The following is a 26,737-nucleotide window of genomic DNA, read 5'->3' on the forward strand; positions in this document are numbered from 1 at the left end:
GCACATATAGGTACATGCACCCATTTACCGTCCTGGACGAGGACGTATTGGACTTCGAGGGCTGGATTCGCTCTGCATCACCGCCGCATCCAGGGTACAGCGCCGGCCGCCAACGTCCTGTTCTCGAGTACAGCGCACTCTTAATCGATCCGGTAACGAGCTACATCGGCGTGGTCTCTTTGGACTGCAGCATTGCCACTCCATGGTTCTCGCCATGGCAGCACCAACCGATGTGTTGCCGCTGCGTCGCCCTTTTGGGTCGTAGTGTCGTGGCTCGTGGTTCAAAGCCATCCCATGGTCCTCCGCTTCAGGCCGTCCCCGTGCTTTTACTGACCCTCACGTCGCCCCATTGGCTCGTAGCCAGCGCAGCACACGGTCTTTGTCATCGCCCCGTGGTTCTCCCTGCGGCTGCACTGACCTGCTGGTCTCACTGCGTCACCCTCGTGCTTGCAGCAACCCTCGCACTGTTGTAGGACCGTAGCGAGCGTGGCACTCGGTCCCTGCTGCTGTCCTGAGGTCGTCCCCACCATCATCCCAACCCACGCGTTGCCGCAGCGTTGCCCTTTCGGGCTGTAGTGCCACGGCACGTGGTCCACTTTTCCGTCCACATGCATCGACTTCTGTGTGGCATGCGCCACTCCGTCTTCCTTGACGCGAGAACGCCATCGTCTGTGCTGGTTTTTTGTCACGCTGTTGGGTTCTTCGTCGCCTACTTCGAGCACCGCCGCCTCTCTCCTAACCTAGCCAAGCCGCTGCCGCTCTGCTTTTGCCTGGATCGCTGATGCCGAAACAAACGAGCTCGTCGCCAATGACCGGAGAAGATTCCACCTAGATCGCTGCTCCAACATGTGCCAACTAAATTTCCACTTTCCACGAACTAATGGTCTAAATTTTTTTGCATCTTGTTTTTTGGAAATATATGAATGGATCTCGTAAATCATGTATTTACCATGAACTGTCTAATTAATAGCATATACACATTGTTTTTAGTTGATTATTAAAAACATACACACTAGAGGACCAAGTTCAGAGCAGATGCCAGAACTAACCCTGTTCTTCCCTAATGTCACATTACTTCTCTGGGATTTGATGAAAATATAATGTAGAATCGCGATCATAGATCATTTCATGCAAAATTAACTTTAATGCACAGTAACTACTACTACGTCTCACGATTTTGACATTTGTGTTGTGTCAAAAAACATCTTATATTATGAGAAGGTGGGAGTAAAATTTTGTTTGACAAATGGATGGGTGCAGGGACGTAATCCATCATAGTCATGGTTATTTGAATAATGGAGATAACCATAAGCTCCAAACAAACCTTCATAAATTACTTTATATTTCTTTCTTTATTTATGAGAGAAAAGAGGGCCCCTCACCCCTCCGATTACATATACAGAAACTATGGTCTTGGATGCAAACTATATCTGCTAGATCCAGATAGAAGGTCCAAAGACTAACGACTAGGACATATTAGGCACACTTTGGCCAAACATATACACACTCAAGCGAACTTGCAAACATCACAAAACACGGAAACTTCATTACAAACCAAGGGAGGAACAAAGCAAAGCAAAAGATCTTCAGAGCGAAGCTGGAGAAATGCCTTGGCAGCAGTGCTGCAACTGTTGCCGGGTTTTTCTTTGCCTACTTTGAGCACCTTGCCGTGCTCCTAACCTAGACGCCGCTGCCACCACTCTTCTTTCCGGTCCACGGCGTCTACCTCGACACCAGCCACCCCGACTCGGCATCGACCATGGCGCCCCTTGCACAGCTACACCACCCTACGCTCTTGGTTACCTTGACATCAACACAAAGGGCTAACACATTGCTTGAGCAACCTCGTCGGTTTCCACTCCAACCACGACTCCCGTGATGCATCGACCTTGTTATTCTTCAGTCTCAACGTCCGCATCGCTACATTGTGATTGCGAGGATGTTGAGTATCGTGATTATTAGAAAACATAGGATAGACTAGGAATAATTCTACATTATCTTGTAATCCAAGAAGATCATGTACTCCCATATATATGCCCACGAGGCTCAAGCAATGCATCAACAATTCCACCAATTCCCCTCTATACCTTCTACATGGAGAAATGCCTTGGCAGCAGTGTTGCAACCTGAAGAACACCCTGACAAATTCTCAGCACACCAGGCCTCCAACCTAGTGAAGCTCTAAAAATCTCACTTGCTATTTGTTCTATTAGTCCTGTTCCCCACCTCAGCGCCTCTGAAGAAATATCATCACGCGTGCTGCAGACAAGGATTAAAGTGGCACTCCACTCACCCAACCCAATCTAGTTGTGAGGTCATATCGTCTTTAACTTGGTACTCTATGGATGGCTTTTCTTTTCATCTATACATACGATTCAATCGGTAGGTTAGGTGTACATATGAATATAGGACTGGTCTTTTTTTTCTTCTAGAACATTGCATGTATACCAACAAGCAACTGATGGTGATTGGTGTATGAAATGTCTTTTCTTTTCATCTATACATACGATTCAATCGGTAGGCTAGGTATAAAGTCATGCTACTGCCCAACTAGATGCAAGCATGCATATGTATATAGGACTGGTCTTTTATTCTTCTAGAGCATTGGATGTATACCAACAAGCAACTGATCGTGATTGGTGTATGAAATGTGAAAGTTACAGCTACAACCGAAATGAGTGCACTGTGCACGGCGTGCACTGATCGTGATTATTAGAAACCGCGTACTTAAAGGTGCACCCCTGTCGCTTTCCGATATTGTCAAAAAAGCTTCGGTGCTAGGCTTCTTTGATTCAAAGGGGTTATAATGAAATTCTGGAGGAGTTTAATCCTTAGAAAATTTTCCTGTACTGAGTCAGAATAGCAATTCATAGAAAAACAAATCATAGGACTCATTTGCACTGGATTGATCCGTAAATAAAAAATCATCCACGCAAACCTCTTGTTTAGAATCATATGACTTTCCGTTGTACAGCAAAACATCCTACGGGCTTTTTTTATCAAGAACTTTATTCTTACACCTCAAAATTTTCTATGAAAAAGGTGTAGTGTGTTCATACCAAATTTTAACAAAATATAATCGGAAAATAAATTTTCATATGTAGTTTACACAAAGGGAAAAACGACAAATACATAATTCAAAATAGGCTTATTTCTATCGCATTTGGACTGGAATATTATTTTCTGTGTAGCCTACAAATCATTGTATGGCTTAATTAAACTTCTTGGATACGCAGATAACATGTATATGTTTTTACATGATTTTTCGTATTTTTTAAAAGTGGTATTTTTTCGCACATAGAGGAAAAAAAGAGAAAAGGATCCTAATCCTAGGGTTAATCAATTTTAGCTAGTTGATGGGAAAATACGAATTAATGGTAATTCGCTTAGAGCGATTTAGTTCGGGGAAAGGGGAAGAGTAAGAAAAATGAGATACAAATTCCATGCTCACAGCCCATCTGCTACCCTGCTATCGGTTCAACGGAATTACTGAAAGTGATAAGGTTGTTCACAACTTGGGCGATTGTATGCTTCTGCATGCTGCTCTCCTACGATCAACTGAAAAGTGCCACATCTATCTGGACGAAAACTACTCCAACTTTTCTAAACTACTTTTTCATATGGTTGGCTGCCAGTTGGAGCACTAAGCGGAGGCGTGCAGTCCCGCGTCTCCAAAAGGCAAAGCTAACAAGCCTAGTCAGAGTTGGAATAAATAGCGTACATGCTTGTCTAGTTTTGATTGGTTGAATTCGCTTATAAATAGGAAGATCAAGGCGCATGCACTTGCAAGTATGTAGCAACACAAGCTTAGCCATGACGATGAGGAAGCGCCCCTCCTTGTCCTCCCTTCTCGTAGCAGCGCTGCTGCTTATGCTTCTTCCATTGTTTGCTCTTGCTGCAGGGAGGCACAACCTGATCACTAGAGACCCCCGATACGACCCATACGCGAACCCAAATCCAGAACCACTACCAGGAAAACAACCAGATCCAAACCCTCAACCATTACCAAACCCACAACCACTGCCCGGACCACGACCGGACCCAAACCCGCAACCACTACCCGAGCCTAAACCTGACCCAAAACCACTGCCAGAGCCACAACCTGATCCAAACGCTCAACCATTACCAGGACCGCATCCTGACCCAAATCCACAACCACTGCCAGAGCCACGACCTGATCCAAACGCTCAACCATTACCAGGACCGCATCCTGACCCAAATCCACAACCATTGTCAGGTCGAATCCCACAACCGTTCATCGGCCCACAGTCAAGCCTGAACCGGCAGCCACGACCAGACCCACGGTCAAATGAATACCCTCATCCATTAGCAGGATCACAGCCCGATCCCAATCCACAACCATTACCAGACCCAAACCCGAAACCATTGCCGAACCAACAACCAAACCCAAACCCTCAGCCATTACCAGGACCGCAGCCTGATCCAAACCCACAACCATTACCAGACCCAAACCCAAAACCATTGCCGAACCCACAGCCAAACCCAAATCCTCACCCATTACCAGGACCGCAGCCTGATCCAAACCCACAACCATTACCAGACCCAAACCCGAAACCATTGCCGAACCCACAGCCAAACTCAAACCCTCAACCATTACCAGGACCGCAGCCTGATCCAAACCCGAAACCATTGCCAGACCCACAGCCAAACCCAAACCCTCGGCCATTACCAGGACCGCAGCCTGATCCAAACCCACAACCATTACCAAACTCAAACCCTCAACCATTACCAGGACCGCAGCCTGATCCAAACCCGAAACCATTGCCAGACCCACAGCCAAACCCAAACCCTCGGCCATTACCAGGACCGCAGCCTGATCCAAACCCACAACCATTACCAAACCCAAACCCACAACCACTGCCAGGCCCACAGCCGGACCCGAATGCACAGCCAAAACCACCACTTGGGACACAAGCAGAAAAGGAAAATGTGGAGCAAACATCCTAGAGGAGCCGCTAGGATGAGATGTTCGTGTACTACGACCGCGCCAGATATAGTACACTCATGACTTATAATGCCAGCTGGATGAAATAAGTGGCGTGTTGTACCCACCACCATCAAGTCATTCCATGCTATATAATGTCAAGATCAATCAAGATTAGGGTATGATGCCCATGTAAATCTTGTGATTGTCCTGACTTACTTTTCTAGCTTTGTATGTGTGTGCTGGTTGTACTATGATTTGTGTGATGATATATATTAAAATTTCTACTTTGTACCTTTAGTTTTATCATTTTTTTACATGAATTGTGTGGAAAGGATTTACCACAAGCTTCAAGTTTGTGCTAGTAAGAAAGGTGGAAACTTATTTACAGGGTAAATCCTAGCGCAAGTTTAAACTTAAGAGTGAACAAATCATGGCGCAAATTTGTAACGTGAAGGGAAACATTTCATAAAATGAAAGTTTGAGGTATAAAGTGGCTAGGCTTCTAGTTTGGGTCAAATGGTTATTAGCTACATATATTACACTTAGATTTTTTAGTTTACGGAGAATATTCGCACAGATTACTTTGGGCTTATCTTGCCCAAAAAAGAATTGTTTTCTCTATAGGTAAGGCAGTATTTGGTCTAGTGGGGGTTTGCACGCTTGTTGCTACGGGGCAAAGGCTTGCCTTGATTATGCCATCAACGATGACGTGGCGGTTGCTGGTGTCCTTATTCCTTCTTGGAGGATCGTCGTGCAGCTCTTCGATCTTGCCCACCCTCGGGATGTCTTTGAGTGAAAGCTTAAGGCCCCTGTTGTGGGGTCGGGCAACATTGTCGTTTCTGCATCGCTCCCCACTTAGGGCGCCGTCTTGAAGATTTATTCCCCTCCGCACTTTTCCTGGGTTGGATGAGCATATTATCACGGTTGGATGGTGCCCAGCCGACGATGCGAGTGGTCGGTGTTGGGACTCGGTGGCGACGACGATGGTGGCGAGTGGAGCTAGGTCGTGCCTGGCCCTTCTGAAGTTGACAGTTGGGTGCGCCAATGGGTACGCCTATGCTTGTTTCAACAAAGAAGGTGGAGCTGCGTACGGAGGGGAGGGGGGCTGCGACAACGATGACTCCATGAAAGTGGTTTCAGTGGACGGTGCTCTCCAGAGGTTGCACTCGACTAGCTAGGTCGGTTGGAGGCTTGCAATTTTCTCGAGTGAAGTTCATCAGCAAAACCCGAGCTGCCAAGTTGTTGACGTTTGTGGCCGATTGTTTGGCAATGGCCGAGACGGTTCTCGTGTATCGTTCGGAGGGAACTTGACATGTCACCCATGCCACAGTCAAAGTCAGCTTGCTTGATCAGAGGTGATTTTTGTTGATTGAGAGGAGGATATATATATAACATAGTTTTCTTTTTCTTTCGAGGAGGATAACTTCCTTTTTTTTTTCCTTTCGAGGATAGCCTTAGCTTTTTACCTTGAGCAATTAGGATAACCTAGATTACTTTTTGTTGATTGAGTCATTTTTTCGACAAAGGGTGGATTTTATTGACTCATGAATCATGATGACGCATCAAAGGATACAAAACACAATGAGCACACACCCGGTCTCTGCAAGTTAGGATGTACACAGCCAATATCAACTCACACATAAACACGCCGACAACTAGCAAAGTCATATTAGATCAAAGCTATGCGTAGGTGAGGAAAAAAAAGTTCCAAAGTTGATTGAGTCATTGAGAGGAGGATAACATAGTTTTCATTCATCGCTTGGTATTACTTGGGCCCAGTAGCATATGGAGTCATTTCTCATTTGTCCTCACGCGTCCGCACCGAGCGCTCAATACAATCGAGTTCTGCATGTCTCAATCACTTGTGCAGCCGAGGCCGGCCGGCGGTGATGCCGATGTCCGTAGAACTCGATTCAAAGTCTCCGCTGATCTCTCTATTGCATCCACTCCACTTCCCAACACGTACGCACTCTATCCCACTCCTCGCCGGACGGCCATGGCGGTGATGCCGATGCCCACGCCCCGATCTCTCATCCTCCTCCTCCTCCTCGCCAGCCCCATCTTCATCCTCCTCTCCCACCCCTCCTCCGCCTCTGTCTCCCACCCAGACCTCATCCTGCCCAAGGTGGTCAACGACATCGAGGCCCACGTGGTCGTCCTCACCGCCGCCAACTTCTCCTCCATCTTCGCCGTCCGCCGCCATGTCGTGGTCGACTTCTATGCACCCTGGTGTTACTGGTCCCGCAAACTCGCGCCCGAGTATGCCGCGACCGCGTCGCACCTGGCCGACAAGGGGCTCGATGTCGCACTCGCCAAGGTCGACGCCACCCAGGAACGTCAGCTCGCGCGCGCTCACGGCGTCGAGGGATACCCCACCGTCCTCTTCTTCGTGGATGGCATGCCCAAGCACTACCCCTACTACGGCGAGAGGACCAAGTAAGAGCATCTCTAGCCGATCCTTCAAAAATAGAGGAGTAAACCACTGAGTAAAGTTAGTGGAGTAAAATAAAGGACGCGAGGAGCCGAAGGTTTTTTGTTTCTTCTTATGCATCGCCGCCGCTTCGGCAAGGGCCGTCGCTGCCACCGTCAGCTTCCTAGCATGTTTGGCACCGCCAGGAGTAGACGAAGGGTAGCCGACCGATGCTGGACAGGCAGTGGCCACCCCGCTGACTTTGGTACCAGCAGGGGCAGCCGGTGTGGTAGACCGGACGGGATTTTCTATGCCTAATCGGTGCGGGCGGCGGCGATGCGCCGGTGGGGTCGTGGAAGGGTCTTGAGAACCCATTCTGGCCGTGGCAACGGTCATGGGCGGTCATGGTGGCGTGTGGGGATCCAGCAGCGGAAAGTATCGCGCCAGGCGGAGGAAGAAACGGGTGGGATGGGGGGATTTTACTTGGCCGGGCGGGGGATAAGTATATTTAGGCGCCGTGGGACAAAATTTCGGTGGAGTAATTTTTTTACTACTCTAACCGATTTAGGACTTCGGCTAGGTGTGGTTTAGAAGAGTAAAACTAAAATTTTACTACTTCTCTATAGAATTTTAAGGGATCGGGTAGTGATGCTCTAAGTGAGTAGGAGAGAAAATACTTCTTCATTCCACTCGCTGTCTGCTGCTGTAGCTTCATTGTTGTGATTTTTCCATTGCTGCAGGGACGCCATGGTCGTTTGGGTATCCCAGAGGCTGGTCCCTGAGGTGCAGAACGTCAGCACCATCTACGAAGCCGAGAAGATCATCACCGGCCACAGCGTGGCTGTGCTCGCCTTCCTCGACTCCCTCTCGGTATGTTCCAATCCCTGTAAAGTCTACCAACAGCAACCATGTGTTAACCAAAACTGATTACTCTTATCAACAAACATATATATAATACAGTCAATCGAGTTTAAATCATTGATTACTCAATCAACAAATGATATATATAGGGTGCTCACAGTGATGAGCTTGCTGCTGCCTCAACGCTGGAAGATAACAGCAGCTTGTACCGGGCTATCAACTTCTACCAGACTACCAGTCCTGATGTAGCCAAGCTGTTCCACGTTGACCCGAAAGCAAAGCGCCCCTCACTAGTCATGCTCAAGAAACAGGAGGAGGTCAAGTTGACCGTATATGGTATCTTCTCTAACTTGCTTTACCTTTCAGCAGCAACCCCTTTGCTTTTTCCATTTCTATGTACTGAGTTGGGGTTTGACTTAAAATTGGATAATTAATAATGTAATGTGTGTCTTGCAGATGGCGAGTTCAGAGCGTCTCCGATTGCTGAGTTTGTTTCGGCCAACAAAATCCCAGTGATCACATACCACCATCACACAGGAAGCCGCCCCTCCGATATTTGATAATCCGATCAAGAAGGAAGCAAGTCCCGTTGTATGCCATGGGTCATTTTTTATATTTATATGTATCGATGGAATTGACGAATTGAGTTGAACCGAATGGAAATGCTTGTTTATATGGATGCAATGCAACGAACCCAAAGCAGCGGCAATGAAGTTGGTAGAGCAGGGTAGGGTACTCCATTGAGGTGCACACAGTGGCGGTTCAAGGAATTGCACACTGGGGCGAGTCAGAAAATAGAACTAAGCAACCGGCCATGCATTGTAAATGAACCTCGTTAATAGTTATATACATTGTAAGAATGTGATTAGGTTGTAAAATATTTCCCTAATAGACCGAACATACAACAAATAAATTGAGTTAGGAATAGATTAATCTTTAGTTAGAAGTTTTGTTGAAAACCACAAATAAAATTGCTGTTAATTGCTTGCGCTCGACACGTAGGGGTCCATACATGAAGTACTAGCTAGCTCCTAAGTGTGGTATATGTCGGTGTACTTTGAAACCGAGCCCTCGATCACGCACAAATACTCTGACTCAATGGCATGGCTCTCTGGCAGAATCAATAGGGCGGTTAACACCATGGAAGCAACCTCACTTGAGCAGTTTCTCCTAGTTGTCGTCGGCCAAGCGGCGGCAAGGGCCCGTTGGGTGCAAATAAATCGCGTCCAATTCTCTTCTGGCATAAAATACGGGCAATGCAATGTGCATGTACATGTAACTGAATACCAGTGCCAAAGTAGATCATTATCGGAATACAGTTACAACGTAATGAGTTGATGACGAGGGATACAAGCACGGTTTTCATGAGTAAAAGTGGGGGATATTATGATTTTATGACCATGGATTGTCTGTTCAGTGCCAAAAACATGAATACTTTTATGTTTCAACATTCGTCTTTTTAATTGATAAGATATTTCTTCAAGAGATTGGGTGCAATATAATTCCGCCGGGTCAATGTAGCTCTGTAGAATGCTTGAATGATGTCGCACGCTCACCAGCACTGCAACTTATTCAATGCTTGATGCTTACTAGATGATTTTCTTCCTTTTCTTTCATGTTGGATGAACCCGTCTAGCCAATACGACAATGACTGGGTAGTGCAACCTAAGAAAGGGGTCCGAAAAAGCTTCGAAAGGCAGGAATGAAGCGGTATATCTTGGGAGAGGACTAAGGCAATCACAATGCATGGGTGATGTGAATTCAACCTTCACGTCATCCTTGTACATGTATAAATTCAGTCGACAAGGCACCGAGAGAAGATCGGCTTCTCATCTGCATGAAGGAATGAGTACCAAGAGAATGCTCGCATACTGGAATCAATCTTTCCACGAGAGGAAAACAGCCTTTTTGATTATTCTTTTTTTAAGTGGAATCTCCTCGTGATGACATAGTATATATCTGGACTTTTTTGTATATAGTATAAAAAAGACAGAAGATACAAAGTCATTGCATGCACGCGCTGTCAATGTTCTCTTATAGAACTATGTCTCATAAGCAGTGGCCGAGCTACGGTTAAGGGAGCCGCCTGCACACAAAAAATAACATGATGGAGCAGCCTTCAAAGAATGGTCATTTTACACATAAGATCAAGGTGTCGGTCCTGCTACCACAGTTAATATTCCTTTTTCTTAATAAAGCAATGTTAATATTATTATTTTTGCAGGTCAATGTTAATATTCTTGATGGACTTAGAAGCGAGACCTCCCATTTGACGCTTTAGTTTAGGCTACACACAGGTGATCCGAGTGGACCGGCCCAGTAAGACGTACAAACCTGTTTCTGTAGCGATGGCGGTCCAGTAGCAAAATTTTTGGTTTATTCGTGCTTCAGTTTTTTGGTTATGTCTTTTCATGAAAGCACAAAAAGAACGTGTATTTCAAAATGTTCAGCGCCTATTTAAAGAAATGTTTACTATAGTTTTAAAAAATAACATGAATTTTCAAAAATGGTTGATGTATATTACAAAATGTTCATCATATACTAAACAAGTTTCGGTGTATATTGAAAAGATGGTCATGGTGTACTGCAAAATTTCAGGATGCACCCACCGGTCCGGCGCACACTCAGAGGCCACCGCCGCCATCTGTCACCAATCCATCTTCAGAGCTGTACTGATGCATCTACCTTGCCCGGTCTAGCTGACGTCGACGCCTCCACGACGCCAGACAGCGTTACCCTCCTGCGCGAGTCCATCATCGCACATCAGACGCCTAATCTCCAGGGCGCCATGCCATCGAGATATGTCACCATCAATGTGCATGTTGAAGCACCGCTCCGCCGAAGACGTCGTCCACTGGTCCCTCGAGCCCATGTACACCTCCAAGAATGACGCCCCCAAGGGGGAAATGACAGAAGTGCGCCGCCGTCTTCTGATCTGCCGATCTAAGGTTTCCCCCAGAGGTAGCAGATAGTGGTCTCGAACTTTTCCACGGTGATGCCTTCAAGAAGGGAACGACACTGTAGAGCGACGCGGTCGCCAGCTTTGGCATCTAGCCAACAGCAGGTTTTCTCCCAAATCTGTTCGAAGAACTCCATCCAACTTATTGTGCACGGATCGCCGCCTTCTCTATTGGAGACTAGACCAAAAGGATCCAGCCGCCACCGTCAGATCCATGCAGCCAGCACCGGGAGATGACGATAGTCTCCTGGACCGGATCTAGCACGAACTGGAGAAGATCGAGTCGGAGACGATGATACTCCTGGATCTCCGGCAGACCAGCGAAGAGCCGCCGGCACCACCGCGTCTAGATCGCCGCCACGCTGGAACACCGCACCCGTCGCGCCGTCCGGTAGTCACCAGATCCGGGACGAGTCGGAACCGGTCAGACCAACGGGCACACCGCCACCCAGCCATGGGGTCGCCGCCCCGGCCACCGCCGCTCCCTGTGCATCCGGCCGATTCTGACCGGCACCACTACAGGCGCCGCCGCTGGGACGCCACACCGCTGTGGGCTGAAGTGGGGGCTGCACCTCCGCGAATCTGGGCGCCCGCGCCACCCATGGATCCGGGGGAGAGGGGAGAGGCCCTCCGCCATCGCGTCGCACGCATAGGCTTAGCCCGGCGCCGACTACCAGCGGCGGCGGAGGGGAGGACGGGCGCAGGGAGGGTCGCTGGCGGGGGAGGTTGGCTCCCCCCATGTCACCCGCGAGGGGGGCGACGCGAGAGGCGAGAGACGAGAGATGAGCTGCGTGTCTACGTGTGTGTGCGCTTGTCTACGTGTAACTATATATGTTGACAGCTGCTCAAAAAACTACGACATTTTTTTAAAACATAACTAGGACATTTTCAAGCACACTTGAGCCAAATATATAAGAACTACAGGGAACTTGCAACCATCACAAAACACGGGAACTTCATTACAAACCAACAGAGAAACAAAGCAAAGCAAAAGATCTTCCAAGCAAAGCTGGAGAAATGCCTTGGCAGCAGTGCTGCAACCTGAAGAACACCTTGATAAGTTCTCAGCACGCCAGGCCTCAAAACTTGTGAAGCTCTAAAATTCTCACTTGCTATTTGTTCTATCAGTCTTGTTCCCCACTTCAGTGCCTCTGAAGAAATATCATCACGCGTGCTGCAGACAAGGATTAAAGTGGCACTCCACCCACCCAACCCAATCTAGTTATGAGGTCATATCGTCTTCAACTTCGTACTCTATGGATGTCTTTTGTTTTTCATCTATACATACAATTCAATTGGTAGGTAAGTTGGTACTCTATGGATGTCTTTTCTTTTTCATCTATACATACGATTCAATCGGTAGGTAACTTGTTACTCTATGGATGTCTTTTCTTTTTCTTCTATACATACGATTCAATCGGTACGTAACTTGGTACTCTAAGGATGTCATTTCTTTTTCATCTATACATACGATTCAATCGGTAGGTAACTTGGTACTCTATGGATGTCTTTTCTTTTTCATCTTACATACGGTTCAATCGGTAGGTAGCTTGGTACTCTACGGATGTCCTTTCTTTTTCAACTATACATATGATTCAATCGGTAGGTTAGGTAAAGTCATGCTACTGCCCAACTAGATACAAGCATGCATTTGTATATAGGAGTACGTTTTGTTTTATTCTAGAGCATTGGATGTACACCAACAAGCAACTGATCGTGATTGGTGTATGAAATGTGAAAGTTACAGCTACAACCGAAATGAGTGCACTGTGCACTAGGCGTAATGATTAGAAACCGCGTACTTAAAGTGCATCACTGTCCAATAGAGGTTTTAAATGAATTTTGGAGGAATATAATTAATCCTTAGAAAATTTTCCTGTATGCGCCGTTTTGAGTCACAGAATAGCAATTCATAGAAAAAAATTATAGGACTCACTTGCACTAGATTTTTTTGAAAAGGGATGGTATGTTAATACAAAATTTCAACAAAATATACTTGAAGAATATATTTTTCTTATAAAGTCTATACAAAGGAAAAATATATACTTCCACAAAATTTCAACAAATATATTTGATCGCGATTCGTGTAAGTATGTATATACTTTATTCTAGAACATTGCAAGCATTGATCTCGTGTATGATATGTGAAAGTTAGAGGCATATCGGAAATGAGTGCACTGTGCACTGCGTGCATGCCACATTAAAATTACTAGATGATACCCCGCACGTTGTTGCGGGAATGTTTGCAATACATTCAGTTAGAATTGGTTGTATGAAACATGAATTTTTAGAGTTATAACATGAGAACTAAAGCTAAAAATAAGTATGATTTGTGGTGTTTGATTATTGTATAATGTAAATATCCTAATAGAATGTAAATTCTCATGCATGTTTGCATGTCAAAGTGGCTTTTTATTATGCATGATTGCATTTTGTGGTGGACCTTTCTTCTTGCATGTTGAATGATGAGGTGGCATACTTGCATGTTGGGAGAAATAGGCTAGTGGGGGCTAGCTATTTAGATATAGAAGATTAGAAACCGCACGGTTAAAGGTACATTATATCCATGCTAGATACACCTTTCTTTAACATTATTATTATAAATCTCGGTCACAATCATCCCTAGTAGAACACAATGATCCTCAAGGAAGTACAACTTTTGATTCAAAGGATCCGTAATGGAATTTTTCGGAGGAATCTAATCCTTAGAAAGTTTTTTACACATAGGGAAAAATACATAGTTTAAAAATAGGCTTATTTTTGCTACATTTGGGCTGGAATTTTCTTTAGCCTGCAAATCATCATATTACCGAATTAAACTTTTTAGATATGTAAATAACATATGTTTATACGTGATTTTTCTTATTTTTTAAAAAATAGTATTTTTCGCACTATTTACAGATTCCATACTCACAACCATTGTCGGTTCAACATAATTATTAAAAGTGATCAGGTTGTTCACAACTTGGGTGACTGTATGCTTTTGCATGTTGCTCTCGTACGGTCAACTGAAAAATGCCACATCTATCCGGAAGAAAACTACTCTCACTTTTCCAAATGATTTTTTATTGTGGTTGGCTGCCGGTTGGAGCACTAAGGGCATCTTCAATGGTTGTAAGATAGTTGTTGGTAGACTTTGCCACATAGAATTTCTGATGATGTGTCATGGAATAAATGAGGAAAGAGAGGAAGCTTGTATGTACATGAACCAACACCCCTTGCACAAGCTCCAATGTAGAATGAGAGAGCACCTTATTTATTATCTCACATCCTATTGGGCAAACTAGATACAACCCATTGGAGATGTTGTATGTTAAGGTGTTGGTTGATGACATGGCATACTTTACCAACAAGTTAACATACAAACTGTTGGAGATGCCCTAAGCAGAGGCGTGCAGTCCCGCGTCTTCAAAAAGGCAAAGCTAACAAGCCCAATCAGAGTTGGAGAAAACACGTACATGCTTATCCAGTATTGATTGGCTGAATTCGCTTATAAATAGGACGATCGAGGCGTACGCACTTTCAAGTACGTAGCAACACAAGATTAGCCATGACGATGAGGAAGCGCCCCTGCTTGTCCTCCCTTCTCGTAGCACCGCTGTTGCTTATGCTTCTTCCAGCGTTTTCTCTTGCTGCAGGGAGGCACAACCTGATCAGTAGAGACCCTTAGTATGACCCACAGGTTAATCCAAATCCAGAACCACTACCAAGAAAGCAGCCAAATGCAAACCCTCAACCATTACTAGATCCACAACCACTACCGGGACCACAACCTGACCCAAACCCACAACCACTACCCGAGCCTAAACCTAACCCACAACCACTGCCAGGGCCACAACCTGATCCAAACGCACGACCATTACCAGGACCACATCCCGACCCAAATCCACAACAATTGCCAGGCCAAAACCCACGGCCAACCCAAACCCTCAACCATTACCAGGACCGCAGCCTGATCCAAATCCACAACCATTCCACAACCATTACCAGACCCAAACCCGAAATCATTGCCAGACCCACAGCCAAACCCAAACCCTTAGCCATTACCAGGATCGCAGCTTGATTGAAACCCATAGCCAGTACCAGACCCAAACCCAAAATCATTGCCGAACCCACAGCCAAACCCAAATCCTCAACCATTACCAAGACCACAGCCTGATCCAAACCCACAACCATTACCAGACCCAAACTCGAAGCCATTGTCGGACCCACAGCCAAACCCAGACCATCAGCCATTACTAGGACCGCAACCTGATCCAAACCCACAACCATTGCCAAACCCAAATCCACAACCACTGCCAGGTCCACTGCCAGACCCGGTTGCACAACCAAAACCACCACTTGGGACACAAGCAAAAAAAGGAAATGGGGAATCAAACATCCAAGAGGAACCGTTGGCATGAATGTTCGGATACATAAAGCGTGCCAGATATAATATAGTCATTACTTATGTTGCCGGTTGGATTAAATCAGTGGTATGTTGTAACCCACCACCATCAAGTCATGCCATGCTATATAATGTCAAGATCAGTAAAGATTATGGCATGAAGCCCATGTAAATTTATTGATTGTTCTTATTAATTTTTTGGCTTGTACAAAGTATGATTGTATGTGTGCACTGGTTGTACTATGACTGTGTGATGATATATATTAAACTTTCTACTTTGTACCTTTAGTTTTATCATTTTTGACAGGGATTATGCGGAAAGGATTTACCCCAAGCTTTACATTTGTGCCAATAAGAAAGGTGGAAACTTATTTACAGGGTAGATCTTAGCGTAAATTTAAACTTAAGAGTGAATAAAGCATTGAGCAGATTTATAACATGAGGGGGGGGGGGTGTCACAAAATGGAAGTTTGAGGCATAAAGTGGCTAGGATTCTAATTTTGGCATGCATTTGCCACAAGTTAAGAATTAAGTGGCAAAATCTTGATTAACTGTATATATTACATTTAAAATTTGAATTTATGGAGAATATTTACACAAACTACTTTGGGCTTATCTCGCCCAAAAAAGAACTACGTGTTCTATAGATAAGGCAGTATTTGGTCTATTCTCCCCATGCAAGTCTTGCTTCAAGTACTCCATCCATTCCAAGAAAAATTAAACTTTTTCCATTGTCAAACTACACTAACTTTAACAAAGTTTGCTGAAAATTTTATCAACTTCTAGAAGTGCCTCTCATCCTCCCTTGTCATAGCAATGCTGCTTTTTGCGAAAAGGATTCAGATCTATTATAAAGGTTCACCAGAAGTATAGAGCATCCCCAACATAATAAAAATCACATCGACGTCCCTAGACCATCGAACAATCAGTACCACGACCAGGACGAGCCGCTGTCATCGCTCACCTACCGGAGTCGGCCTGACCTCGATGACGCCCGGGAAGTCTTCGTGCTCAAGCCTCTAAGGCTCTTGTGACCTTCCTTCATTCCTTCTGCTACTCTAGAATGTGAATCATGTCGATAAGGCCGAGAGAGAAAGAACCATGGCCGCACACTGGCATCCTAGCTTATCGCTAACATGGTTCCTAAGGAACCGCGTTTCAGAAAATGGCAAGATGTACGTGGACAGTACCACATATATGAGTTTGCCAAAGTGCTCAATATTACAGCAAGCAAGAAACAAAATTGGGACTTGCGTAGTGGATTTTTTTGGTTTTTCTGTTTGGACTTTGGAGGATAGCCTTCGGTTTTTTTTTTCCTTGGAGCAAATAGGAGAAGCTAGCTACTCATTGCATTCATCACCAGACGAGGCCGGCCGGCCGGCCGGCGGTGATGCCGATGTCCGTAGAACACTACTCAAAGTCCTCAAAGTCTCCGCTGATCTCTCTATTGCATTTGCATCCATTGCACTTCCCAACACGCACTCATAGTCATAGCCGGCCAGCCATGGCGACGATGCTGATGCCATCGCCCCGATCTCTCGTCCTTCTCCTCCTCCTCGCCACCCCCTTCTTCGTCCTCCTCCCCCACCCCTCCTCCGCCTCATCCCCCGCCTCCCTCCAAGAGTACACCGAGGAGGTCAACGAGGCCCACGTGGTCGTCCTCACCGCGGCCAACTTCTCCTCCTTCCTCGACGTCCGCCGCCATGTCGTGGTGGACTTGTATGCACCCTGGTGTTACTGGTCCCGCAAGCTCGCCCCGGAGTACGCCGCGGCCGCGTCGCACCTGGCCGACAAGGGGCTCGACGTCGCGCTCGCCAAGGTCGACGCCACCCAGGACCGTCAGCTTGCGCGCGCCCACGGCGTCGACGGATACCCCACCGTCCTCTTCTTCATCGACGGCGTGCCCAGGGACTACTCCTACTACGGCGACAGGACCAAGTAAGTAGTGATTCTTCTTCATTCCCCTGTCCGGCTGCTGCTCTCGAATCATCGTTGCGATTTTTCCATTGCTGGAGGGACGCCATGGCCATGGTTGCTTGGATATCCCAGAGGCTGGATCCTGCTGTGCAGAACGTCACCACCATCGGCGAGGCCGAGAAGATCATCAACGGCCACGGCGTGGCCGTGCTCGCCTTCCTCAACTCCCTCTCGGTACGTTCCAATCCCAGCAAAGTCTACCAACCAACCAAATTGCTGCGATTGCACCACACATGTGGCCCATAATTGATTAGTCTATCAACAAATGCTATATATAGGGTGTTCACAGTGATGAGCTTGCCGCTGCCTCAAGGCTGGAAGATGTCAACAGCTTGTACCGGGCTGTCAACTTCTACCAGACCACCAATCTTGATGTAGCAAAGCTTTTCCACGTTGACCCAGAAGCAAAGCGCCCATCACTAGTCCTGCTCAACAAACAGGAGGAGACGTTCATCCTATATGGTATCGTCTCTAACTTGCTTTCCATTTCTATGTACTGAGTTGGTTTGACTTAAAATTGGATAATTAATAATGTAATGTGTGTCTTGCAGATGGCGAGTTCGGGGCGTCTGCAATTGCCGAGTTTGTTTCAGCCAACAAAATCCCGTTGATCACATACCACCCTCACAGAGGAAGCCACTCCTCCGATGTTTGATAATCCGATCAAGAAGCAAACCAGTCCTGCTGTATGCCATGGGGCATCTTTATATATATATATATATATATATATATATATATATATATATATATATATATATATATATATATATATATATATATATCGATGGAATTGAAGAATTGATTGAACGGAATGGAAATACTTGTTTGTATGGATGCAATGCAACGAACCCAAAGCAGCAGAGCCCCAACACGCTGAACAGTTTCCTTAACAAATGAATGGAATGGAATGCTTGTTGGGACTAATGGGTGGCAACAAGCGCCTATTAGCTGCAAATAAATCGCCTCTGGTTTTCTTCTCGCGTGAAATACCCATAATGTGATGTGTGTGTACACATAACTCAATACCAATGACAAGCTCAATCATTAGTCTTATTGTTATCTAATTGGAACACAGTTGCAATGTAACGAGTCGAAAAGGGATGCAAACATGATTTTCATGAGTAAAAATTGGGGACATTATGAGTTTATGAACATGGGTCGTATTGTTGAGTGTCAAAAACATGAGTACTTCTATGCTTCAAACATTTGTCTTCATAATTGATGAGATATTTCTTCAAGGGATAGGGCACAAGTTCATTGGATCAGCGTAGGTCCACAGAATTCTTGAATGATGTCGCACGCTGACCAATGCTCCGAGCTTCTTTAATGCTTAAGGCTTAGTACATGATTTTTTTTCTTTTCTCTTCAGTTCAGTCCATCGTGTTATCTTATACCCTGTTGGATGAACCCGTCTACATAAGACAACAATGACTTAGTCGTGCATCCTGAGAAAGGGGTTTGAAAAAGCTCTTAGAGGCAGGAATGGCGCCGTATATCCTTGAATAGAACTCAAGGCAAGCACAATGAATGAGTGGTGTGAAATCAGCCTTCATGTCATCATTGAACATGTAAAATTTCAGTTGACGGGCGGCGAGAGAAAATCAGCTTCTCTTTTCCATGCAGGAACGAATACCAAGAGAATACTCATACTAGAATCAACCTTTCCACGACAGAAAACAACCTTTTTTTTAACTATCTTATGTGCAGTTTGTCTTTTTAAGAGCAATCTCCTCGTGATGGCAAGTATATATCTGGATTTTATAGTGTATAGTGTAAATAAATGACAGAAGATACAAAATCATTGCTTGCATGTGTCATCGATTTTCTCTTAAAGAACTACATAAGCAGTGGGTGGGGCTACGGCTAGGGGAGCCATCCTCCCATTTTCTCTCCTTCAGTTTTTCTCTCTTGTCTTCGCCATCGCTCCACCACCTCGGCAGCAACACCACACCCCTGCCGGAACTCGACGAATCTGTGACGCCCGGATAATTAAGCTACAGTAATCCTCTACTAATCATGCCATGTCATCAGTTTTACTGTTTCAAGATCCCACGTTGATTCAAACTAATTCTAAATTCAAATTTAAAATAAAGTCAAACAATTAAAGTTTTCAAATGTCAAAACTAAAAAAGTTCATGTGATGGCAAATAATCCATAGTTAGTTATGGTGGTGAAAAACTAGGTTACTTGTTTGCTTATTCAAAAGTTATCACCCAAAAGCAGTGACTAAAACATCCACTTTAGTTCATTTGCATTTATTCAAAAATCAAATGACTTCAAGTATTACCCCAACAATTATATAACAGTGCCAAATATTGCATGTTGTTTATTGGGCCAAGTCTCATATTTAAATATAAGCCAATTGCTATTGAAATTAAAATAAAACTGAAGCTAAATAAAAAGAAACAGAAATAAAAGAAAAAGAAAAAGGAGCCTAAACCTATTGGAACTTGCGCCTTAGTGGCAGAGGAGGCCCAAACCCCCCTTGGTCTTCTCCTTCCTCCTGCCACAGGAAACAGAGAAAGGGCGTGGCGGCCATCCAGGGCGGTAAACCTTATTTGACGCTTGTTAGCGTCAGAATGTTGTGCTTTCGCTGAGGGAACCTCCGGTTGGGCCGGCCCATGTACGGGATTAGCGTTTGCCGTTCGATGCGTTCGCTGCTGCTTCCTTCTCTATTCCTTGCGGGGTTTTTTCTTTCTTTTTCTTTTACGATTTTTTCTTCCAGTACTTTCACTGTTTTGCCCGGTTTTCAGTTGTTTTCTTCCTGTTCATACGGGTATACACAACTAGGGCCAGCGCCCCCGCTGGCCAGTGCTCCGTCACGCGCCACGCTGCGCCTTGGCCATGGCCAGGCCCCTCCCCTGTTCATACGGGTATACACAACTAGGGCCAGCGCCCCCGCTCGCTTAATTAGTGGTTGACCCTTACTAAATAAATCTGTTTAGCACTTTAGTTAAAATAACAGTCAATGACAAGTTGGCCCCACGACCACTATTCACACTTTGACCAGGTCAACTGTTAACTGTTGACTTGCTGACTGTGTATGCTGACACAGCCACTGAACCGCACATGTCATTCTAGTAGGCTAGTGGTCTGTGAGTATAAAAAATAATACACTGTTTAAATTCAAATTTAGGTATATTTCAGAATTCGAGAAAATATTTTAAAACTTTGGAAAATCATACAAAATAAACCGTATCTGGGATCGAAAAACTTTCTACATGAAAGTTGATCAGAACGACGAGACGAAGCTAATTGTGTCGTCTGTTTCCGTGTCGGGACCCTCTACCGAGGTGAACCCGCAACTTATCGCCCGTTTCCAGTAGATGAATAATGCATAACTACCGGTTAATAATTCCTTTGAACATGCCGATATTGCCTATTCTTTCTCTCTTATGCTTGCATTAGAAATTGCTGCTGCTACTGTTTATCCTATTTTTGATGCATAGCATGTTTTGTAACTGCTATTGACACATGTCTGATATCCAAACTGCTTAGTATAGGCTGGTTTGAGACCCATCAGAGACCCCCACTTTGTCCCAGTTGCCCCGCTGGATTATCAGAAGACCCGATCAACGGGATAGACAACCAGGCCCTGACGCCGCACATCACCCCCTAAATTGTATGACACTACTGGGTTACTATCGATTGCCGAGGGTGATACCTCGTCAGCACTTTTGATGTTAACTTGTAGAGTAGTTAATTGGTCGTGGTCATCGAGGGTGATTCCTCCTTCACCACTCCCGATAACGACGCTGTCGTGCAAATCCTCAAGAGTGGACCTCGAGGGTGATTCCTCCTTAGTTCACCTTGACGGTTACATCGAGTAGGCATCCCTCGAGGGTGATACCTCGGATTTCCCCTTGGTGTTTGGAAACACGGTTACTGTGACTTTCTCCCTGAACCATGTTTAAGATGGGTCGGCCCCGAGAGGTACCCATGAGAAGTTACTGTTACTGCAGGACTGGAGGGACAGGCGGTACCGCCCGTAGAGGTGGACCTGAGTTCCCGACTGTCTTTTGCGAGACGGGTTGACCAGGAAGGTGCCCACGAGATAACTACTAGGCGCGGCCGGGCATTCTTAGCCCTTGCAGCAAGTCCTCGAGATGGGAAGACGGGGTCATATTGATCGTGAGTTTCTGCTTATTCCGCACGCGCCTAATCCACTAACGGTTTGGATATTTGATCCAATCAGGGCTCTGGCCTGATGGCACTAACTATCACGTGGGAACAGTTATGGGCACTCTACAACGTGGCATCAACCGAAAGCTCTGTCAGACGTCCAGTTCAGCATGGCGGCCGGGTCGGATCGTGCCGATGGCGCTGGTTAACTTCGTGCCTACACCGTTTCCAGACCTTCGGGCGTGACCCGAGGCACCCTGTGTCACTAAATTTTTCGCGTGGTTTTGTGCGCGAAAACCTTTGTCGAGAAAGAAATTAGGCCATGGAGGCTCCAAACAAGCATTTCCACCATGTCAAGGCGGAGCCGGAGTCGTCAGCTTGCCACCGTGCCTTGTAGGAGCCACCAAAATCTGTGATGCATACCTACACCCGTTTTTACTCCTACCGGAGTGCTTTGGGACGCTCGCCGTCATGGTCACTTTTTCGCCATTTTGGGCGGGAAAATTTCTCCTCATGCCAAAGTAGTGTGTGTTATTGCTCACGATTGCCACGGCGTCTCCCTGACAAAAAGTTATTAATTAAAAACTATTAAGTAAAAACTTGCCTTGTTTGAAACAATAGTAGTATAATATATTATCGAAACATTCTTAATTGTTTATCTGAGTAATGTAATCCATCGGTGCAATATTTTGTAAATATTTAATTTGTTTAATGTTCATGTTAGTCCCCCACATGGATCTACCACGTGAGCGGTTACAGAGCATCTCCCTCGCAGCATTTCTCCCACGTCAAAGGAGGAGCTGGAGTCGTCGCTTCGCCACCGTGCCTTGTAGGAGCCACCAAAATCCGTGATGCGTACCTACACCCGTCTTTACTCCTCCCGAAGCGCTTTGGGACACTCGCCGTCGTGGGCACTTTTTCGTCGTTTTTGGGCGGGAAAATTTCGCCCCCATGCCAAAATTAGGTGTGTTATTGCTAGCCATCGCCACGATGTCTCCCCGACTATAAATACAAAAGGGAGGGATTCAACAACAAAGAACGTGAGCGGGGCGAAATCTAGGGCAGGAAAATGAAATTTCAGCCCGTGTGATGTGCGACCGGACGGAGCGGCAAGGACTTCGATGTATGGCGAACATGAGTTGCCCCTGAAGGCCTTCTAGCAAAAAAGGGCGTGACTCCCTCGTACACACTCCACTTTGGCCTCCGCGTGGCGTAAGCCACGGTCGCACGCATTCGACCGAACCGGTGCATGGCAAAGTAGAGTGCGCTTTTTTTCCGTCATTGCACGACATGATCCGAGTACTCATGGAGCCAAGTACGAATCGAAACTGCAAGGCTATGAGCCCGTTGTGTAGCCCTCCCAAGGCTTATGCTATATTGCCCAGGACAAAAGAATGCCTTTCTTGCCCCTATTTTTCGACACCATCCCGGAGTTGGGGGCCACCAATATCCGTGATGCATGCCTACACCCGTTTTTACACCTCACGGAGCGCTTTGAGACACTCGCCGTCCTGCTCGCTTTCTCGACATTTTGGGCGGGAGAGAAAAAGGAGAGGGTGTCCTATTGTTCGCCTTTGCCGCGATGTCTCGCCAACAAAAGAAAATAAGAAGGGATGGCCCCAGAAATTAAGAACGGGCGAGAGACGTGACCTTGGGCGGGAAAACAAAATTTCGTCCCGCACGTGATGTGATTGGTCCGACTAGCACGGAGATCAAAATCCAGCTAACACGAGTAGCCCGTGAAGGCCTTCCGGTGCCATGATCATGTGTCCCCCTCGTACTAGACTCCGCTTCGGCTCCCCGCGGCCTTCACAGGCCGGAGGCATGACCGCACGCATTCAGTCATGGCTCCGGCGCATGCCAAAAAAGGTGTGCTATTTGTTCAACAAAAGAATGAGAGAATGTTGGGAAGAGGGAAGGAGGGGGAGTGAGCGGGGAGGGTGGTCTATAGCAAGAGGGAGGGAGAGAGAGGCTTACGCCGCATGAACCACAACCACGTAGGGCGAATTGAGTCTGCATCGTCATTGTGCATGCTATAACGCGTGCACCGAGCCTGACCCACACGCCTGTTTTGTCGCTGGCCCCGGTCAGCCCTTCCTCTCCTCACGAGGCTTCCCACGCATCCGGAGCTGCCTAGATCGGAGCTCATGCTCCCATGCAGCGGAGCCGTCCCCACACATCCGTAGCTGCCTAAATCTGAAAGTTTTTTCCCACATTGTAGAAAGAATGTTATGTTGTCCTGAAAAGTTTGAAGTTCGTATGATGTGTTGTTTTGAAGAAACAAAAAAGAGAAAATGCCATGTAGTAAGTTAGTTGTGTAGCATAGATCTCAAAGCAATATTGGAGGATATAGATAAGAGGTGTCTGAAAGCTTGAGCTTCAAAAATCCACGTTACAACTTCTCCTCCTTCCTCGACGTCCGCCGCCATGTCGTGGTGGACTTGTATGCACCCTGGTGTTACTGGTCCCGCAAGCTCGCCCCGGAGTACGCCGCGGCCGCGTCGCACCTGGCCGACAAGGGGCTCGACGTCGCGCTCGCCAAGGTCGACGCCACCCAGGACCGTCAGCTCGCGCGCGTGCATGGCGTCCAGGGTACCCCACCGTCCTATTCTTTGTCGACGGCATGGCCAGGCACTACCCCTACTACGGCGAGAGGACCAAGTAAGTAACTACTAGCAGGGAAAATACTTCTTAATTCGCTTGCCCGGCTGCTGTTGTATCTTCATCGTTGCGATTTTTCCATTGCTGCAGGGACGCCATGGTCACTTGGATATCCCAGAGGCTGAGCCCTGACGTGCAGAACGTCACCACCATCGACAAGGCCGAGAAGATCATCACCGGCCACGGCGTGGCTGTGCTCGCCTTCCTCGACTCCCTCTCGGTATGTTCCAATCCCAGTAAAGTCTACCAACAACCATCTTAACCAAGATTGATTACTGATCTTATCAACCTATAGGGTGCTGACAGTGATGAGCTTGCTGCTGCCTCAAGGCTGGAAGATATCAGCAGCTTGTACCGGGCTGTCAACTTCTACCAGATGACCAATCCTGATGTAGCCAAGCTGTTCCACGTTGACCCGGAAGCAAAGCGCCCCTCACTAGTCATGCTCAAGAAACAGGAGGAGGTCAAGTTGACCGTATATGGTATCTTCTCTAACTTGCTTTAGCTTTCAGTGCCATCCGCTTTGCTTTCCATTTCTATGAACTGAGTTGGTTTGACATAAAATTGGATAACTAATAATGTAATGTGTGTCTTGCAGATGGCGAGTTCAGAGCGTCTGCGATTGCCGAGTTTGTTTCCGCCAACAAAATCCCATTGATCACATACCGCCCTCACACAGGAAGCCGCCCCTCCGATGTTTGATAATCCAATCAAGAAGGAAGCAACTCCGATCCTGTTGTATGCCATGGGGCATTTTTTATATTTATATGTATCGATGGAATTGATGAATCGAGTTGAATGGAATGGAAATGCTTGTTTATATGGACGCAACACAACAAACCACAAGCGGCGGAGCAATGAAGTTGGTAGAGTAGGGTAGGGTACTCCATTGAGGTGCACGCAGGGGCGGTTCAAGAAATTGCACACTGGGGCGAGTCATAAAATAGCACTTTGCAACCCGCGACTCATTGTAAATGAACCTCGTTAATAGTTATCTAGGAATATAGAGTCCAATGCAAACTAAATAAAGTGATTAGGTTGTGTAAAATATTGCCCTGGTAGACTGAACATACAACAAATAAATTTAGTTAGGAATAGATTAATCTTTAGTTAGAAGTTCCTTTGAAAACCACAAATAAAATTGCTGCTAATTGCTTGCCCTCGATACGTAGGGATCCATACAGAAAGTACTAGCTAGCTCCGAAGTGTGGTATATGTCGGTGTGTTTTGAAACTGAGCCCTAGATAAAGCACAAATACTCTGACTCAATGGCAGAATCAATAGGGCGGTTAACACCGTGGAAGCAACCTCATTTGAGCAGTTTCTCCTGGAAGCTCTCGGCCAAGCGGCAGCAAGTGCCCGTTGGGTGCAAATAAATCACATCACATTCTCTTTTGGCGTAAAATACCGGTAATGCAGTGTGTGTGCACATGCAACTGAATACCATACCAGTGACAAAGTCAATCATTAATGTTATTGTTATCTAATCGGAACACAGTTACAACATAACGAGTTGATGATGAGGGATACAAGCATGGGTTTCATGAGTAAAAAATGGGGGATAGTATGATTTTATGACCATGGATTGTCTGTTCAGTGCCAGAAACATGAGTACTTCTATCTTTGAACATTCGTCTTCATAATTGATAAGATATTTCTTCAAGAGATTGGGTGCAATTCTGCCGGGTCAATGTAGCTCTGTAGAATGCTTGAATGATGTCGCACGCTCACCAGCACTGCAAGCTTATTCAATACTTGATTCTTAATAGATGTTTTTTTTTCCTTTTCTTTCATGTTGGATGAACCCGTCTACACAATATGACAAAGACTGAGTCGTGCAACCTAAGAAAGGGGTCCGAAAAACTTCGAAAGGCAGGAATGAAGCGGTATATCTTGGGAGAGGACTAAGGCAATCACAATGCATGCGTGATGTGAACTCAACCTTCACGTCATCCTTGTACATGTATAATTTCAGTCGACAAGGCACCGAGAGTTGAGTATAATGTTTATTAGGAAAGACGAGATGATTGGCTTCTCATCCGCATGAATGAATGAGTGTTGAGTATAATGTTTATTAGGAAAGACGAGATAGATTAGGATTTGTTCTGGCTTGTCTTGTACTTCAAATAGATGATTGTATTCCTATATATACTAGTATAATGCCCGTGCGTTGCTACGGGCTCCTTGTATATGACAATGGTTGTATGATATATACTTTACCCTCGTACTAATCATGCTTACCCATCATTGTCGACCTTTTTTATGTAAAGACCCTCTTTCTCACCCTGTCTCTCATCTCCACTCTCTTCTTTCTCTCTCTCCATCCATTTTCCTATTGTGCCCCCATCTTCTCCATCCTCTCAAATTCCCTCAATCAGTTATTTAAGTGTTCGATTATACACAAAAATAATA

General features: G+C 45.9%; 3 protein-coding genes and 1 pseudogene across 3 annotated transcripts; all 4 read left to right on the plus strand.

Annotated features, from left to right (window-relative positions):
• The first annotated feature begins 3,778 nt into the window (after nt 1-3,778).
• Nucleotides 3,779-5,239, plus strand: LOC123135354 (vegetative cell wall protein gp1). Its single transcript, XM_044554389.1, has one exon. It carries the CDS (start codon nt 3,814-3,816, stop codon nt 4,966-4,968), a length of 1,155 nt encoding a protein of 384 aa, XP_044410324.1. The 5' UTR covers nt 3,779-3,813; the 3' UTR covers nt 4,969-5,239.
• Nucleotides 5,240-6,832: 1,593 nt separating this feature from the next.
• Nucleotides 6,833-8,903, plus strand: LOC123133051 (protein disulfide isomerase-like 1-4). Its single transcript, XM_044552597.1, has 4 exons — nt 6,833-7,384; nt 8,099-8,228; nt 8,369-8,555; nt 8,676-8,903. Exons 1-4 carry the CDS (start codon nt 6,945-6,947, stop codon nt 8,777-8,779), a joined length of 861 nt encoding a protein of 286 aa, XP_044408532.1. The 5' UTR covers nt 6,833-6,944; the 3' UTR covers nt 8,780-8,903.
• Nucleotides 8,904-17,069: 8,166 nt separating this feature from the next.
• On the plus strand, nt 17,070-25,205 carry LOC123138555 (protein disulfide isomerase-like 1-4; annotated as a pseudogene).
• Nucleotides 17,508-18,235, plus strand: LOC123133052 (protein disulfide isomerase-like 1-4). The gene is made up of 3 exons (XM_044552598.1): nt 17,508-17,716; nt 17,821-18,004; nt 18,094-18,235. The coding sequence occupies exons 1-3, from the start codon at nt 17,588-17,590 to the stop codon at nt 18,195-18,197; spliced, it is 417 nt and encodes a 138-aa protein (XP_044408533.1). The 5' UTR covers nt 17,508-17,587; the 3' UTR covers nt 18,198-18,235.
• Nucleotides 25,206-26,737: the final 1,532 nt, after the last annotated feature.

The sequence above is a fragment of the Triticum aestivum genome, chromosome 6B (assembly GCF_018294505.1).
Source record: "Triticum aestivum cultivar Chinese Spring chromosome 6B, IWGSC CS RefSeq v2.1, whole genome shotgun sequence".
Lineage (NCBI taxonomy): Eukaryota > Viridiplantae > Streptophyta > Magnoliopsida > Poales > Poaceae > Triticum > Triticum aestivum.

What these genes read in the sequence shown, in the direction of transcription:
- LOC123133052 (XM_044552598.1), top strand. Translation starts at nt 17,588, where the DNA reads ATGGCCATGGTTGCTTGGATATCCCAGAGGCTGGATCCTGCTGTGCAG. An exon ending in CCTTCCTCAACTCCCTCTCG is followed by an intron (nt 17,717 to 17,820) that starts GTACGTTCCAAT and finishes TGCTATATATAG; the next exon opens with GGTGTTCACAGTGATGAGCT. An exon ending in GGAGACGTTCATCCTATATG is followed by an intron (nt 18,005 to 18,093) that starts GTATCGTCTCTA and finishes TGTGTCTTGCAG; the next exon opens with ATGGCGAGTTCGGGGCGTCT.
- LOC123135354 (XM_044554389.1), top strand. Translation starts at nt 3,814, where the DNA reads ATGACGATGAGGAAGCGCCCCTCCTTGTCCTCCCTTCTCGTAGCAGCG.
- LOC123133051 (XM_044552597.1), top strand. Translation starts at nt 6,945, where the DNA reads ATGGCGGTGATGCCGATGCCCACGCCCCGATCTCTCATCCTCCTCCTC. An exon ending in TACTACGGCGAGAGGACCAA is followed by an intron (nt 7,385 to 8,098) that starts GTAAGAGCATCT and finishes CCATTGCTGCAG; the next exon opens with GGACGCCATGGTCGTTTGGG. An exon ending in CCTTCCTCGACTCCCTCTCG is followed by an intron (nt 8,229 to 8,368) that starts GTATGTTCCAAT and finishes TGATATATATAG; the next exon opens with GGTGCTCACAGTGATGAGCT.